Source organism: Gossypium hirsutum, chromosome A06, assembly GCF_007990345.1.
Source record: "Gossypium hirsutum isolate 1008001.06 chromosome A06, Gossypium_hirsutum_v2.1, whole genome shotgun sequence".
NCBI classification, from domain to species: domain Eukaryota; kingdom Viridiplantae; phylum Streptophyta; class Magnoliopsida; order Malvales; family Malvaceae; genus Gossypium; species Gossypium hirsutum.
The window spans coordinates 98334875-98352983 of NC_053429.1; the positions used below are offsets into that span (position 1 = coordinate 98334875).

General features: G+C 39.6%; 2 protein-coding genes across 2 annotated transcripts; both read left to right on the top strand.

Moving 5' to 3' along the window:
- Positions 1-11964: 11964 nt before the first annotated feature.
- On the top strand, positions 11965-12596 carry LOC107963135 (uncharacterized). The gene is made up of 2 exons (XM_016899717.1): positions 11965-12098; positions 12164-12596. Exons 1-2 carry the CDS (start codon positions 11965-11967, stop codon positions 12594-12596), a joined length of 567 nt encoding a protein of 188 aa, XP_016755206.1.
- A 139-nt stretch (positions 12597-12735) lies between these two features.
- On the top strand, positions 12736-15795 carry LOC107963134 (uncharacterized). The gene is made up of 6 exons (XM_016899716.1): positions 12736-12907; positions 12992-13114; positions 13802-13983; positions 14257-14499; positions 14899-15110; positions 15507-15795. The coding sequence occupies exons 1-6, from the start codon at positions 12736-12738 to the stop codon at positions 15793-15795; spliced, it is 1221 nt and encodes a 406-aa protein (XP_016755205.1).
- Positions 15796-18109: the final 2314 nt, after the last annotated feature.

Here is an 18109-nt window from a genome sequence, read left to right on the forward strand (position 1 = left end):
TGTGGTACCGTGTGTACGAAAATCTCGAGTGTCCTTTAGTATTCCAAGTGGTTCAATAGGTAATTTAACGAGTATGTCAAAGATGAATTGTGTGTAAATCCATTTCGAGATGACTCAGGTATATACATAAAACTTATACAAAATGAGCTCGTTATGTGATGAACCCTCGGTAAGGTTATGATTGAGTAAGTTATGATTTTAAGATCTTAATAATATTTATGTCAATAATCATCATGTTAATTGTATGTTAAATGTGTGTTTATGATGCCTATTATTTGCATGGGAACTTACTAAGCTATATAGCTTACTCCCTTTCTTTTCCCTTGTCTTATAGTGTCGCCAAGCTAGCTTGGATTTGGGGATCGTCGGAGGCTCCATCACACTATCAACTTATTATTTTGGGTACCAAAGAATTTAACATTTTGAGTTATGGCATGAATAGGGACTTGGTCATTTTGTTATGTGTCATAATTGATTTTGCTAAATGTGTTGGCTTATGTTGGTTGATAATTCGTTTTGTAAATGGCCATTGAATTTGGATAATATTGGTTTAAGTATATATGCATATGATGATGTCTTCATGGATGTGGAAAATTGCATGGTTTAAGTTGATAAGTATGTTATGTTTTTAAGTGGTAAATGGTAGTATGTGAATGGTGCGTGGATGTCTTGATTGTGGCTGAATTGGTTGAATATAATTTTCTTGGATTAGTGTTATGTTTTGTTATGTAGGTGTGTGCATTAAAGGGTGACAAAATGGCTTGGTAGATAGCCTTGTTTTTGTCCACACGGGTAGACACACGGGTGTGTGTCTAGGTCGTGTGTGACACACGGCTTGCCTCATAGGTGTGTGTTTTGGCCTTGTGTCCCCTGCACCTTAATTGTTGCAAAGCAGAATGTTCATAATTGAGCACACGGGCAGAGACACGACCGTGTGTCTCAGCTGTGTGGATGACACGGCCTCAGGCACGGGCGTGTGCCCTGGGCTGTGAAGTTTGAACCTATTTTATGAAAAATCATGAAAATTAAATTGACCACACGACCTAGCACACGGGTGTGTGACTTGGCTGTGTGTCTTCAATTTGTTCTTGGGTGACAAATAGAGAGTTACATGGGATAGGGACACGGGCGTGTGTGATAACACAGCTTGCCCACACGGGCGTGTCCCAAGCCACATGGGCATGTGACTCTAAAAACATGAAAAATTTTCTAAGTGTTGTGAAATTTTCCAAAGTTCTCAGTTTAGTCCCGAACCGCTTCCAATGCATGTTTTGAGTCTCGTAGGCTCATTTTAGGGACGATATGAATGTATGTGAAAAGTTTTAAATTTGGATGGAAATTTATGTCTTGGTTTTGTATGATTGCTTGTGTTTAAGTCTAGTAATGCCTCGGACCCTGTTGTGGTGTCGAATACAGGTGAGGGGTGTTACAAGATCGATACCGCCGTAACATAGACAAATGAAAAACATAATGAATCCAATTAAGTTCTGGTGGTAAAGCTAACTGACATGCAATCGGTCTAATTCTTTCTATAATCTCATATGGTCCAATAAACCATGGGCTCAGTTTTCTTTTGCGTCCAAACCGAAAAAATTTCTTCCAAGGCGACCCTTTTAAGAATACTTTGTCACCGACTTGGAATTTTATTTCTTTCAGTTTCAAATTAGCGTAGGACTTTTGACGATCAGAGGTTGCTTTCAGACTGTCCCGAATTACTTTTACCTTTTCCTCGGTTTCTCGAACCAAGTCAAGTCCATGTAACTTTCTCTCACTAAGTTCTATCCAATATAATGGAGTTCTACATTTATGACCTTACAAGGCTTTATACGGTGCCATTTTAATACTAGACTGATAACTGTTATTATAAGCAAATTCAACCAAAGGCAAATACCTTTCCCAGTTACCTTCAAACTCAAGTATACAACACTAAATCATATCTTCCAAGATCTGTGTTACTCGTTCAGATTGACCATCTATTTGGGGATGAAATGCAGTCCTAAAGTGTAACTGAGTACCCAAAGCTTATTGCAATTTGCTCCAGAATTGAGATGTAAATCGAAGGTCTCTATTTGAAATAATGGAGACAGGCACTCCATACAATCTGACAATATTAGAAACATATAATTAAGTCAATCTATCCAAGGAATAATCCATACATACTAGAATAAAGTGTGCAGACTTTGTCAACCGATCAACAATTACCCAAATGGCATCTTTCTTCCTTGGAGACAGGGGTAATCTCGTTACAAAGTTTATGGTAATTCTTTCTCATTTCCATTCCGGTATCGTAACTGGCTGTAATAGTCCAGAAGGCAACTGATGTTTAGCTTTTACTTGCTGACATTTCAAACATTTAGATACAAACTTAGAAATATCTCGTTTCATTCCTGGCCACCAATACATCTTTTTCAGATCATTATACATTTTATTACTACCGGGATGTACAGACATGTTACCATTGTGAGCTTCATTCAAAATCTTTTGTATCAATTCTGAACTTTTCGATACATATACTCTACCTCTGAATAACAAACAACCATCAGTCTCAATCTGAAATTCTGAGTTAGGAGTCGTTTCACTTTGTATCCGTTTTGCTTGCAACTTAGTATCATTTTTCTAAGCTTCAAAGATTTTCTGTAAAAACATTTGTTTAGCTTTTAACTTGGCTATGATTGAACCATCATTAGCCAACGACAACAGAGTGTTCATTGCTCGTAAAGTATACAGGGATTTTCTGCTGAAAGCATCTACCACTACATTGGCTTTTCCTAGAGGTGCTCAATAATAAGATCATAATTTTCAATAACTCAAGCCATCTGTGGTATCTCAAATTCAAATCTTTCTGTGACATAAAATATTTTAGACTTTTATGATTAGTGAATATGTGACATTTTTTACTAAATAAGTAATGCCACCAGATTTTTAGTGCAAGCACTATGGCTGCCAATTCAATATCATGTCTCAGGTAGTTCTTTTCATGTGTCTTCAGCTTTTTTGAAGCATAGGCCACTACTTTACCATCTTGTATCAAAACACAGCCTAAACCATGCAATAATACATCACCGTAAAACTATAAATTCCTTACCCGATTCTGGCTGAACTAACACTGGACTTTCTGTCAATAAAGCTTTTAATCTATCAAAACTCTGTTGACATTTATCAGTCCACTCAAATTTTACATCTTTCTGTAGAAAATGAGTCATCGGAGTAGCTATCATTGAATTTTTTTTTACAAATCTCCAATAGTAACCAGATAGTCCCAGAAAACTTCAGACTTCAAACACATTCTTCAGTGGCTTCCAATTAACAATGGCTGAAATTTTATTGGGGTCTACTCTGACACCTTCAGTAGATACTATATGCCCAAGAAAACTAACTTCCCATAGCCAAAATTCACATTTACTGAATTTGGTGTACAACTATTTCTCTGGCAGAGTTTGCAACACTATTCTCAAATGCTCAGCATGCTCATTTTCAGCTCGAGAGTAAACTAAAATATCATTATAAATACTACAACAAACCTGTCCAAATACGGGCTAAAAATTCTGTTCATCAAATCTATAAACACCGCAGGTGCATTCGTTAAGCCGGATGGCATCACAAGAAACTCATAGTGTCCATACATTGTTCTAAAAGCTGTCTTTGGCACATCGATTCTTTTATCCGTAGTTGATAATAACTAGAACGGAGATCAATCTTCGAAAATACAGTGGCACATTTTAACTAGTCAAACAAGTCATCGATTCGAGGCAATAGGTACTTGTTCTTTATTGTAAGTTTTTTGAGCTATTTGTAATCAATAACAACCTCAACGATCCATCATTCTTCTTTACAAATAGAATCGGTGCACCTGAATGTGAGAAACTAGGTCTAGCAAAATCTCTGTCAATCAACTCTTGCAACTGTACTTTTGTAACACCCCGTACCCGAGACCGTTTCCGGAGTCGAACACGAGGTATTTACGGGCTTATTTCGTTGATTTTCACAGTCCATTTTAAAAATTTCCAGACAAGCTGGCTAACTGCGTCACTGTTACCTTAAAAATAATATCTTGAGTTCCAGAACACGAAAACCAGTTTCATAAATTTTACCTGAAACTAGACTCATATATCCATCTACAAATTTTTTTCTAGAATTTTTTGTCAAGCCAATTAGTACAGTTTATTAGTTAAAATCTCCCCTGTTTCAGGGTTCGACGGCTCTGACCTTCATGCATTACGACTTATATATCTTCCTGTACAGGGCTTCATTACTTATTCCGTTTGTTTCTAACGAAACTAGACTCAAAACTTAAATATCTCTTAAAATACGACTCATATGATCGTTTCGTTTCTTCCATATGAAAGTAGATTCATCAAGGTTCGATTACATAATTTATTCACTATTTAATTTCCATTCCTACTATTTTTACTGATTTTTCAAATCCGCACCACTGCTGCTGTCAGCATCTGTTTTTAAGGTAAACTTTACCTATTTCATGGTTTTCCATGAATCAACTAGAATTTGTCATACAAAGCACCAAAATGATCATGATTAACCATTCCAATGGCTAATTGTTACCAAACATTTCCATACCTCTCAATGAACAACATACAAAACGATTATAATGCTATGCTCAAAGTGTATATAAGCCATTTTCGCATGGCTATCCAAATTTATACAAAACCAAAGGGTACATGACCAACAACAAAAAGGGTAGTCCTATACATGCCATTTTCAGAGTTCAACCAAAAGTGTACCAAAAGGGCTTTGATAGTGTGGACGACTTCGACTTCGACAATCCCGAGTCCGATAGCTGACGAACCAAAATCTATAAAACAAAGAATCAAAGAACGGAGTAAGCATTTAATGCTTAGTAAGTTTTGAATAATGAAATTAGTTTCGGCTAAGGTATAACATTCATATGGCTAAATGAATAACTTCATATATGCACATTTTCATAATCATACTTACTTTACACTTCAACCAATATATTCATACACAAGGTATCAAACCTAAGGCCGAAAATTCGTTAATCAATTTAATGGATACTATTTAAAACGAATCGACTTTTCCGATGCATGTACGAAACATACCTTATCATTTGGATTTTATGAGCGTATTAATTGAAATTATTACAGCAAGATCGCTCACTTCCAAACCCAAGCATCTTCGGAATTTAGCCGGATATAACCACTCGCACAAGGCCTTCGGGTCTTAGCCCGGATATGGTCACTAGCATAAATGCCTTCGGGACTTAGCCCGGATATAGTCGCTAGCACAAATGCCTTTGGGTCTTAGCCCAGATATAGTCGCTAGCACAAATGCCTTCGGGTCTTAGCCCGGATATAGCAACTCGCACAAATGCCTTCGGATCTTAGTCCAGATATAGTCACTAGCATAAAAGCCTTCGGGACTTAGCCCAGATATCATTCGAATAACCATGCACATATATCAATAAATCATGACACATCCATATTTCATTTTCATTACCAAAGCTCAAACACAAGACACTTATCACACTTACTAATTTCGGCTCAATAGCCACATACAAAGAGCACGATTTTGATTTGCTTTATAGCATGATCTCTATACACATTCGGCTACCCGTCATAGGTATAAACTAATCACCTCAATGTATAATTCAAGTAGAATCATTATATCACCGTTTACTTGTCATACTTATATGTCATGACCTAATCGAATCATAATCTAAGTTCCATTACTCAAAAACTTACCTCGAATGTTGTCGAACGATTTCAACATCTATTCGATCACCTTTTCCTTTCCTTTGTCGGATTTAGTTCCCCTTTGCTCTTGAGCTTAATTTAACAAATAAATTGATTTAATTATTTTTCACTTGGGCAATTCCATTCAATACATGTATGTCATACAATTTAAGTACAATGACCTTGTTCAATACTATTTAAACATCATGCATTATCGAATTTCATCAACACCATCTAACTTCATATAGAAACACATATCATCCTAAGTCGGTACACAAGTCAAATGCATCATTTAAATTGTCAAAGTCCACAATTTAGTCATATCTCTCTATCATAGTTTCTTCACTAAAACCGAATTAGCAAGCCCATATAGTCTTTGGCCGAATGCTATATAACCCAAGTCATCAAGAGTTTTATTATTTACCACCTTAGATATCCATAGCTAAATAGGTTTTTTGTACATACATATATATCGTCCAAAACCGAACATAAGGATTTTTTTTTCATATATCTAACATTAATTGAATTATTCAAAACCTCACTAGCAAAATATCATGTACCATGCCGAACCAAAAAAAAGATCAAACACCTAGCTTATCCATTCAAAACACTTAACCGGCCTTTGACCAAGACTTTAAACAAAGTCTATGTTCAGCTATCACACATATGGGCATTATTAGTTTAAAGTTTTAACAAGATTAATTTCTTTGATCTTAACCTAAATGACAACTCCCATTCTCCTTATTTCAACCGAATTATTCATAACATCAAGACTAAAATTTTTGCACCTTGAACTTCATACATTTATAAAAACTTTCATAACTTATTCGGCCTTATCAAGAACCATTTAACATGCAAGGAAAAATAATCATAGAGGAAGAAGTTAACATTCTAAATAGACTCAATTTTGACCGAATGTACAAGGTGTCTCTAAGCTACTCATCCAAAAATCTTTACCCCATTCTAGTCATTCCCCCATTGTTCCCTACAACATGAAAATAGCCCCTAATTCCAACACTTATTCATTCGGCATCTTGCTCAAATCACCATAGGAAATCTCAACTTTCTTGACATTACCAAGAATGCATTCACAAATTAACTTAGCATAACATAAAGCCAAATCAACAAATTCAAAGCTTACCTCCTAATAGCTAAAGATGAATGCCGAATTGCTCTAGGTAAGTTTTCCCTTATTTTTCCTCTTTGTTTCGGCTTGAGAGAGGTAGGAGAAGAAGATGAACACCATCCTCTTTCTTCTCTTTTATTTAATTATTTCTAACATGAAACATTAACACACCATGCTTAAAATATGCTATGACCCATAGCATGGCCGGCCACTAGCTCAAATTTTGGGCAATTTGACATGCAAATCCATCATTTCTATAGCATGCATTAATAGGCCACTTTACATTTGCCTAGCACATTTCTAAATTTTCTCACATAAGTCCTATTTACTAAAATTCACCTACAATTAACAAAATTCAAATATGAAATTTTCACACATGCATATATACATATAATCAGCATCAAATATGACAGTTAATTATTTTTATGACTCAATTTTGTGGTCCCGAAACCACTTCCCGACTAGGGTCACATTAGGGCTGTCACAACTTTCAGCTCTTTCAATTCAATAGGAGTCATTCTATAAGGTGCTATAAATATAGGTGTTGTACTCGAAACAAGATCTATAAAGAACTCCATTTCTCTATGCAGTGGTAAACTAGGTAATTCTTATGGGAATACATCAGAAAATTCACAAACAATCGGTATTGATTGAATCTTTGACTCAGATACTTTGGTATCCAACACATATACAAGATAAGCATCATATCCCTTTCTAACATATTTTTGTGCTGATATTGCTGAAATCACATTAGGTAGGCCATCTAGTTTATCAGATTCAACATGAACGAATTCACAATTTTGACATTTCAATACAATATATTTCTGTTTACAGTTTACTACGGTATCATATTGGGTTAACCAATCCATTCCCAAGATTATATCAAATTCATCAAATGGTAATAACATCAAGTCAGCCGAAAAGCAATAACCTTTTACCATCAACGGACAGTTCTTACAAACTTTATCCACCATAACATACTGGCCTAGGGGGTTTGAAACTTTAACAATAAATTCAGTGAGTTCAATAAGTAAATTTTTAATAGACACTAGGTTCATGCATATGTATGAATGTATGGAACTAGGATCAATCAAAGCAATAATATCACTATCAAGTAGAGAAAATGTACTAGTAATGACGTTTGGTGTAGAGGCATCTTCCCTCGCATGAATAGCATATGTTCTTGCAGGTGCTCTTGCCTCAGATCTAACTGCTGTAACCTTAGTAGTACCTCGACTACCACTAACATTATTGGGGTGATGGGGTGGTCTGCCTCTCGCAACAGGATAACTAGGCTTTGGAGCTGGTTCTATTTCTTTTTCAACTCTCTCGGGACAATCTCTGAGAAAATGGTCAAGTGAACCACATCTAAAACAAGCTCCAATTCTAGATCGGCATTCCCCATTGTAACGCCCTAAAATTTGGGGTCTGTAAGTTTTTTTGGTTTAACTCGATTTGTATGTTTGGTAAGGTGGATGAATGGTTTGGGTGCGTTTAGGGGTGTCAGTGAAGCACGGGGGGTCAAGTTTTAGCTTTTGCGAAATACTATTTTTTCTCTCTTTAAGAAACCATAGACGCTGGCACCTAGGCCTTTTAAATAAAAGTGGTGTTTTATTGGCACAAAGAAGCCAAGTGGCTTGGTGGCTTGTGGCGTGCTTTGGCTTCAGTAAGGACTGGGGTTCGAATCCCATGTGCTGCAAAGGAAGTTATTTTACTGCATGAGGGTGGCAAGAGTTTGTGGCGAATTCAAACTCTGCTATATAGGAGTTTGAACTAGTCTGGGTTGTTGGGAGAAGATTGTGGAGGGATAACGGGAGTGATTTGTAGAGATTTTCAAGGAATTAGAGGGGAGGAGTGTTGTAGCCGAATTGTGCACCTTGTAGAAGTAAAATCGGCTAGGGGAGTTTTTCTGGCATTTCGGCATTTTGGTTTTAGGGCAAAAGTGAAATTCTGCTTTCTCTGTTTTCAGGTTTGTACTTTTGGTTCATTTTTGAGGTATTATCTTTCCTTGTGCCGAACTTTCCCTCATTTCTCAGCTTTAGCCGATTGTGATTTTCTCAAATATCTCTCCTTCCCATTTCATCTTGCTACATTTTTCTTTGGCCGATTAACTCCATTTCTTTTCTCACCCATACTTTTGGTCTAAGTCGTAGCACCTTCTTGACCTTTTACTCATCCCCTACTTGTTCTTGGTTTGTGTTTTCCTTCTTGAAGCTTTCGCCGAACACTCCCATATCTAGCCAAAACTCTCCCTTTTCAGATTAAGGTAAGTTACTATTTGATTGTCGAATCTCTAGCCATAACCGAGCTTGGCTATTGTTTCATCAGTACGTATGTTGTGGTTGTGTCGTTTCCTTCTCATCTATTCTAGGTAGTCTTTCTTTTAAATCTCCTACTTTATTAGCATGCACTAGGAGGGTGTTCTTGGCATCGGGTGTTTGACAATGGTGTTTGCTGGGATAGGCTGAATACTGCTACTTCTCTCTCTTAGTCTCTGTTTTGATAAGTGGTTCTCAAAGTTAAGTAGTTTACAATTAAGTTAGGTAATATAATGGATGTGGATGTTAATGTAGATTGTTGACAACTGGGTTATGGAAGAAGAGGTGGTTTAAACCCTTTTTGAGCTATCAAGGTTGGGCGTATGGAGTGCATTGTTTCTTCTCCAATCAGGTGTGTAATCGTACACCCAACCTTAAGCTATTGCAAAAAGATGGACATAGGTGTGTTTACACACTAAGGCTGTTGTGAATTGGCAAAAGCCGAAAAGATGAAACTTCGGCATTTGTGGCCTCTCAAGCCTGCGATCGCTTGTGAGGAAAATCGAGCCCACAGATCGTGGGAGAAAGTGTGAAAGCCTGCCACGAGCATTCTCGTGCAATGGGGCCGTAATGGGCCATGCTATCCCAATGGGCTCATGGGCCCACACAGACAAAGTTTATGGTAAAGTGATAAATAATGAAATGGACTTGTTCGAGACGATTGTAGACCAACTAAAGTGTCGTTATCTATTTCGAGGCCCCAAAAGTTGTTAACGACTAAAATACCCCTAATGGAGGGAAACGACCGATATGCCCTAGAGGTTGATTGATAGATGGTTATATGTTATATGCATGATTGTATCTGAGTAGGAAACCTTGCATACACATAATACTATGACATGACATTCTGCATTGGGGTTGGGATTTCTGATTCGAAGGAAGTACTAGTGGCTGTGCCACTTTTTACCGTTCTAGTGGCCTTGCCATGTATTCTGACATTAGTGGCTATGCCATATTTACTATATTTAGCAGTTCCGCTGCATTAGTATTAGCAGCCTTGTTGCGGTATTGGTGTGCTGCTTGGGCGGGTCGTTCTAATCCCCACAAGGTGAGTTGGTTGGTACAGGTGGTGTGTTGGTTAGATTTGGATGGGTTGTATACCTGTACTGTACTATTACTATTTTTGGGCTTAGGCCCACACTGTCATTATATAGGGCTAAGGCCCAACCTGTACTGTTACTAAATAGGGCTCTGGCCCAGACCATACTGTATGCATTGATTACTGTTTGACTGGTAGGGGTTTACACACTGAGTTTTCGTAAACTCACCCTTTTTGTTAATTGCGCGGGTAATCTCCAGCCTTAGGCGATTTGGAGCTACGAGAGACTCAGGGGCGTCCACTCGACCGCAGACTATTTGATTAAGTCATAATATATTAAAAAATGATTTTTTGTGTTTCTTTTTTTTGTAAAAAGGCCATCTGGGGAATTGTTAACTTTTATTGGGCTTTTGGTTACATAACTTAATCTACTAGAGTAGGAACAATGGGTTTACAAAGTAATAACGTTTTTTAAGAAAAACCTACAAATAAAACCTTAAAATATTTAACTAGAAAAGCTTCCACGGTTTAAATCAAAGAAGAGGGATCTTTAACAACAAATGTTTTGCTGAATACATTTTGACAACCTAATTTACCAAGTTACTCATGCATAAAAAACTACATAGACTTTTAACTGAGAAATTGATTAATCACTTTCAAACCTTAGGTCTTTAGTAACACTCGGTGTAGCACACCGGATTCAGCCGTAACGTCTAGGTCGAGTTTGGGATGTCACATTTTGTGGTATCAGAGCCAAGTTCAAAACTCGGTTGTGGAATAAATTTTTCCTAAATTTTAGTTTTGGAAAAAATGTTTTCAACGGAATTCAACTTGTTTTTTTCGAAATAACATTACTGGGAGTGTGGCACACCGAGTCTCCAACACCAAATCTATAAGTCTTCTGTTATTAATTGCTACTATAAACTGTCGTGTTATACTGAGAAATTGTTATAGGCAGTAGAACTATATTGAAACTCTATAGGTAGAGTAGACGAAAAACCCTAGGAAGTTGTGTTGATAATGATACCTCGATTTACGAAAATAAAAACTTTAAGTACTGTTTGACATAAAACAATCGATAATAAAGATTGGAATTATACACTGATGTCATAAAAATCTTAAATCAAATTAAGAAAATATCGATATGAGCACTAGAGGTACTCGGGGAAGAGGTACATGAAACCGTGGTAGAGGCCGAGGAATTGCTAGGGCTGGGTCTTCAGCTTCGGGCCACATGCCTACTAGGGAGGCACCAACTTCACCGATAACTGAGGTAGGGTCCCATGATCGAGTAGTTGGGGATGATGTTTTATCCTAGGCGATGTTACGTGTTCTTGAAAGGGTTGCCGGAGTGAGTACGGGAACAGTGGGCCGGGTGTCAATTTCTGAGCGACTCCGGTCTAATGGGGCAGAAATTTTTAGGGGAGTTTCTAATGTAGCTCTTAATGTGGTAGAATATTGGTTGGAGGCTACGGAGTAGATAATGGATGATCTTGACTGTTCTGGAGAGCAAAAACTAAAAGGGGCGGTGTCTTTACTGCGGGACGAGGCTTATCAATGGTGGCTCACTGTGAGAGAGGGTACACAAGCTGATCATTTGACGTGGGACTTTTTTATGGCTGCCTTTTTCAGGGAAATATGTGGGGACAAGTTATGTGGATGCCCGAAGGAAGGAATTCCTGAGTTTGACCCAAGGGAATAAGACTGTGGCGGCATACGAGGTAGGGTTTCTGCGGCTGAGTCGGTATACCCGTGGGATAGTTGTAACCGAGTATGAATGCCTGTGTGCTGTTTGAGGATGAGCTTCAGGATGAGTTGCGTGTGCTGATAGCTCCACAGAGGGAGCATGATTTTGCTGCCTTGGTTGAGAAAGCAAAGATTACTGAGGATGTGAAGCGCTCCGAACGGTAGAACCCTAAAAAAGATAGGGCAGACTTTGGAGGGATTTTGGATCATCGGGTCCTTCTGGTAGGTTTGCTAAGAGGGCCAGGTTTGATGGGCCGGTTCGAGCTGAAGTTCCTGTAGTTGTTACCAGACAGCAGTCTTGCGTAGATTGTGGGAGAGCTCACCAGGGTGAGTGCTGGAAGCGAACGGGGGCATGCTTTAGGTGTGGGTCGAAGGACCATCTAGTTAGGAACTGTACTCAAGAGATTACTCAGACGCAAGCTGCAGGTCAGGGTTTTGTACAGCCTATGAAAGGTGGTCAACTGCCACCGAGAGGCCATGGTCAGGTCAGAGGTGGAAATGGGAGTGGACGAGGTCGTGGCACACCAAGTAGAGGTACAGGTAACACTGAGGCAAGACAACCAGCTTTGGTCTATGATGTTCGTCGCCGTGAGGATGGTGACTCACCTGATGTCATAACTGTTACGTTTCTAATTTATAATGTACCTTACACTGCCTGAATTGATATTGGTTCTACACACTCGTATGTTGCATGCACTATGTCTGGGACATTGGGTAATCAGTTTGAAAGCACTGCTAGTGAAATGACTGTGTTTAGTCCTCTGGGATAGTCGGTTGGGGCAAACAAGTTATTCAAAGATGTGCCTTTGGAGGTTCAAGGGATTTCCGGCGGATTTGATGGAACTGCCGTTTAGGGAGTTTGATATTATTTTGGGCATGGATTGGTTAGTGAAGCATCGTGCGAAGTTGGATTGTGCTGCTAAGCAGATGATGTTAAGGAATTTGGATGATGAAGAGGTGGTGGTGATAAGTGAGTGAAGGGATTATCTATCTAACGTAATTTCAACGTTAAGAGTCGAGAAGCTGATTCACAAGGGTTGCGAGGCATTATTAGCTTATGTCGGCACTGCTGAGTCTAAAGGTTTTTCTGTTGGAGAAGTTAGAACTGTGAAGGAATTTTCGAATGTATTTTCTAAAGAGCTTCCTGGGTTGCCACCCGATCCTGAAGTCGAATTTGGTATTGAACTCTTACCCAGAACAGCCCCAGTGTCTATCGCCTCTTATAAGATGGCACCGAAGGAGCTGACGGAGCTTAAGGCTCAAATCTAGGAGCTGTTGGATAGAGGGTTCATTTGACCGAGTGTGTCTCCGTGGGGGGCACCGGTGTTGTTTGTGAAAAAGAAGGTGGAACCATGCGTATGTGTATTGATTATCGACAACTGAATAAGCTGACCATTAAGAACAAGTACCCTTTATCGAGGATAGATGATCTGTTTAATCAATTGCAAGGAGCTGCAGTGTTCTCCAAAATAGATCTGCGGTCTGGTTACCATCAGCTAAAGGTTAAGGAAGTGGATGTGTATAAGACAGCTTTCAGGGCTCGTTATGGTCACTATGAGTTCCTAATGATGCCATTTGGGTTGACAAATGCACCAGCTACTTTTATGGACATGATGAACTGGGTGTTTCAACCCTATTTAGATCCATTCATAGTAGTTTTCATAGATGATATTTTGGTGTATTTGAGAACTAAGGAGGAACATGATATATATCTTCGTATGGTTCTGCAAATTTTAAAGGAGAAGCAATTTTAAAGGGGATTGGGGTTGATCCTCAAAAAATTGAAGCCGTATTGGATTGGAAACCACCTAAGACTGTATTTGAGATTCGAAGCTTTTTGGGTTTGGCTAGTTATTATAGACAGTTTGTGGAAGGGATTTCACTGATTGCCTCACCCCTAACCTATTGGGGAAAGGAGTGTCATTTGTTTGGACTGATAAGCAACAAGAAAGTTTTGAGAAGCTGAAGAAAGTGCTAACTGAAGCCTCTGTGTTGATACAGCCAGAGTCTAGGAAGGAATTTACCATTTACAATGATGCATCTCACGTGGGGTTGGGGTGTGTGTTAATGTAAGACGGTAGGGTGGTTGCTTATGCATCCTGTCAGCTTAAGCCTCACGAGGTGAATTATCCCTTTTATGATTTGGAGTTGGCTGCTGTGGTTTTCGCACTAAAGATTTGGAGGCATTATTTGTATGGTGAAAGGACAATTATTTACACGAACCATAAGAGCCTCAAGTACATCCTTACTTAGAAGTAGTTAAACCTTAGGCAATGAAGATGGATTGAGTTGCTTAAAGATTATGACTGTTCAATTAAGTATCACCCTGGTAAAGCTAATGTGGTAGCTGATGCATTGAGCCGGAGAGTGGTGTCTGATTTGAGAGCAATGTTTGCTCATCTCAGCCTGTACGATGATGGTAGTTTATTAGCTGAACTACAAGTGAGACCAACTTGGATGGATCTAATTAAGGGGAAACAATTGTCAGATGAGTCGTTGGTTCCTCGTTTTAGAGAAGTGGAGAATGGTGAGACTGTGGATTTTGGGTTGAACGATGAAGGGGTATTATGTTTTCGTGGGAGAGTTTGTGTGCCAAGAGATCATGATCTGAGGTAGTCTATATTGCGCGAGGTGTATAACAGTCCATATGCTATGCATCTGGGCGGAAACAAATTATATCGAGACCTTCGTGAATCGGATTGGTGGCCAGGGTTGAAACGAGAAGTTACGGATTATGTGAGTAAGTTCCTAACTTGTCAGCAAGTTAAAGCTAAACATCAATTACATTCTAGGTTGTTACAACAAGTTAAAATTCCGCTCTGGAAATGGGAGAGGGTAACCATGGATTTTGTAAGTGGGCTACCCTTAACGCCTACTAAAAAGGATTCAATTTGGGTGGTTGTGAATCGGTTAACTAAGTCCGCTCATTTTATACCGGTTCGCACTAACTACTCGTTGCAGAGGTTAGCTAAGATATACGTGGCTGAAGTTGTAAGACTGCATGGGGTGCCAGTTTTTATCATATCTGACAGAGACCCTAGGTTGACCTCCCAGTTCTGGAAGAAGCTACACGAGGCTTTGGGTACAAGACTGGATTTTAGTACAGCGTTTCACCCTCAGACGGATGGACAGTCTAAAAGAGTGATTCAGATATTGGAAGACATGTTGAGAGGGTGTGTAATTGATTTCAAAGGCAGCTGGGAAGATTATTTACCATTGGCAGAATTTGTGTATAATAACAGTTACTAGTCTAGTATTCGAATGGCATTGTATGAGGCGTTGTACCGTCATAGGTGTCGTACTCCTACTTGTTGGACTAAATTGGGTGAGCGACAGATTTTGGGGCCAGAATTAATTTCTGATACTGAGGACAAGGTAAAACTGATTCGGGACTGATTGAAGGAAGCGTCTGATAGACAGAAGTCTTATGCGGACCTTCATCGGAAAGAGATCGAGTACGCTATGGGGGATTATGTCTTTCTTAAAGTGTCACCGTGGAAGAAAATTTTAAGGTTTGGATGGAAGAGCAAGCTTAGCCCTAGATTTATTAGGCCTTACTGGATACTTAGGTGTGTAGGACCTATCACGTATCAACTTGAGTTGCCTCCAGAAGATAGAATTCATAACGTGTTCCACGTTTCAATGCTTAGGCGGTACCGTTCTGATCCCTCGCATATCATACCGATTGAGGAAATTGAAGTTAGGCCTAACCTATCGATCGAGGAAGAACCAGTGCAGATATTGGCACGGGATGTTAAAGTTGTTAGGAAGAAATCAGTTCCACTAGTCAAGGTGCTGTGGCGAAATCACAACGCAGAAGAGGCCACGTGGGAGCCAGAGAAAGCAATGCGACATTAGTACCCTCATTTATTCTGACCAGGTAAATTTCGAGGCCGAAATTTCTTTAAGAGGGGTAGAGTTGTAACGCCCCAAAATTTGGGGTCTGTAAGTTTGTTTGATTTAACTCGATTTGCATATTGGTGAGGTGGATGAATGGTTTGGGTGCGTTTAGGGGTGTCAGTGAAGCACGGGGGTCAAGTTTTAGCTTTTGCGAAATACTATTTTTTCTCTCTTTAAGAAACCCTGGACGCTGGCACTTAGGCCTTTTAAATAAATGTGGTGTTTTCCTGGCACAAGGAAGCCGTGTGGCTTGGTGGCTTGTGGCGTGCTTTGGCTTCAGTAAGGACTGGGGTTCGAATCCAATGTGCTGCAGAGGATGTTATTTTGCTGCATGGGGGCGGCAAGAGTTTGTGGCGAATTTAAACTCTGCTATATGGGAGTTTGAACTAGTCTGGGTTGTTGGGAGAAGATTGTGAAGGGATAAGGGGAGTGATTTGTGGAGATTGGTGGGGAGGAGTGTTGCAGCTGAATTGTGCACCTTGTAGAAGCAAAATCGGCTAGGGGTGTTCTTCTGGCATTTCGGCATTTTGGTTTTGTGGTAAAAGTCAAATTCTGCTTTCTCTGTTTTTGGGTTTGTACTTTTGGTTCATTTTTGGGGTATTATCTTTCCTTGTGCCAAACTTTCCCTCATTTTTCAGCTTTAACCGATTGTGGTTTTCTCAAGTATCTATCCTTCCCACTTCATCTTGCTACAGTTTACTTTGGCCGATTAACTCCATTTCTTTTCTCACCCATACTTTTGGTCTAAGCCGTAGCACCTTCTTGACCTTTTACTCATCCTCTTCTTGTTCTTGGTTTGTGTTTCCTTCTTAAAGCTTTCACTGAACACTCCCATATCTAGCCGAAACTCTCCCTTGCCGGATTAAGGTAAGTTACTCTTGGATTGTCGAATCTCTAGCAATAGCCGTTCTTGGCTATTGTTTCATCCATACGTATACTGTGGTTGTGTCGTTTCCTTCTTATATATTCTAGGTTAGTCTTTCTTTTAAATCTCCTACTTTATTGGCATGCACTAGGAGGGTGTTCTTCGCATCGGGTGTTCGATAGTAGTGTTTGCTAGGATAGGCCGAATACTGCTACTTCTTTGTCTTAGTCTCTGTTTCAGTAAGTGGTTCTCAAAGTTAAGTAGTTTACAATTAAGTTAGGTAATATAATGGATGTGGATGTTAATGTAGATTGTTGACAACTGGGTTGTGGAAGAAGAGGTGGTTTAAACCCTTTTTGAGCTATCAAGGTTGGGTGTGTGGAGTGCGTTGTTTCTTCTCCGATCATGTGTGTAACCGTACGCCCAACCTTAAGTTATTGCAAAAAGATGGATATAGGTGTGTTTACACACTAAGGCTATTGTGAATTGGAAAAAGCCGAAAAGTCAAAACTTCGACACTTGTGGCCTCGCAAGCGTGTGATTTCTTGTGAGGAAAATCGATCCCACAGATCGTGGGAGAAAGTGTGAAAGGTTGCCACGAGCGTTCTCGTGCAATAGGGTCGTTATGGGCCGTGTGGGCCCAATAGGCTCGTGGGCCCATACAAACAAAGTTTATGGTAAAGTGATAAATAATGAAATGGACTCGTTCGAGATGACTGTAGACCAACTAAAGGGTCGTTATCTATACCAAGGCCCCAAAAGTTGTTAACGACTAAAATACCCCTAATGGAGGGAAATGACCGATATGCCCTAGAGGTTGATTGATAGATGGTTATATGTTATATGCATGATTGTATCTGAGTGGGAAACCTTGCATACAGGTAATACTTGACAAGACATTCTACATTGTGGTTGGGATTTCTGATTCGGAGGAAGTACTAGTGGCTGTGCCACGTTTTACCGTTCTAGTGGCCTTGCCACGTATTCTGACATTAGTGGCTACGCCACGTTTACTATATTTAGCAGTTCTGTTGCATTAGTATTAGCAGCCTTCCTGCGGTATTGGTGTGTTGGCTGGGTGGGTCGATCTAATCCCCACACGGTGAGTTGGTTGGTACGGGTGGTGTGTTGGTTGGATTGGGATGGGTTGCATACCTACACTGTACTATTACTGTTTTTGGGCTTAGGCCCACACTGTCATTATATAGAGCTAAGGCCCAGACTGTATTGTTACTGAATAGGGCTCTGGCCCAGACCGTACTACATGCGTTGATTACTATTTGACTGGTAGGGTTTACACACTGAGTTTCCGTAAACTCACCCTCTTTGTTAATTGCGCAGGTAATCTCCAGCCTTAGGCGATTCAGAGCTACAAGAGACTCATTGGTGGCCACTCGATCACAGACT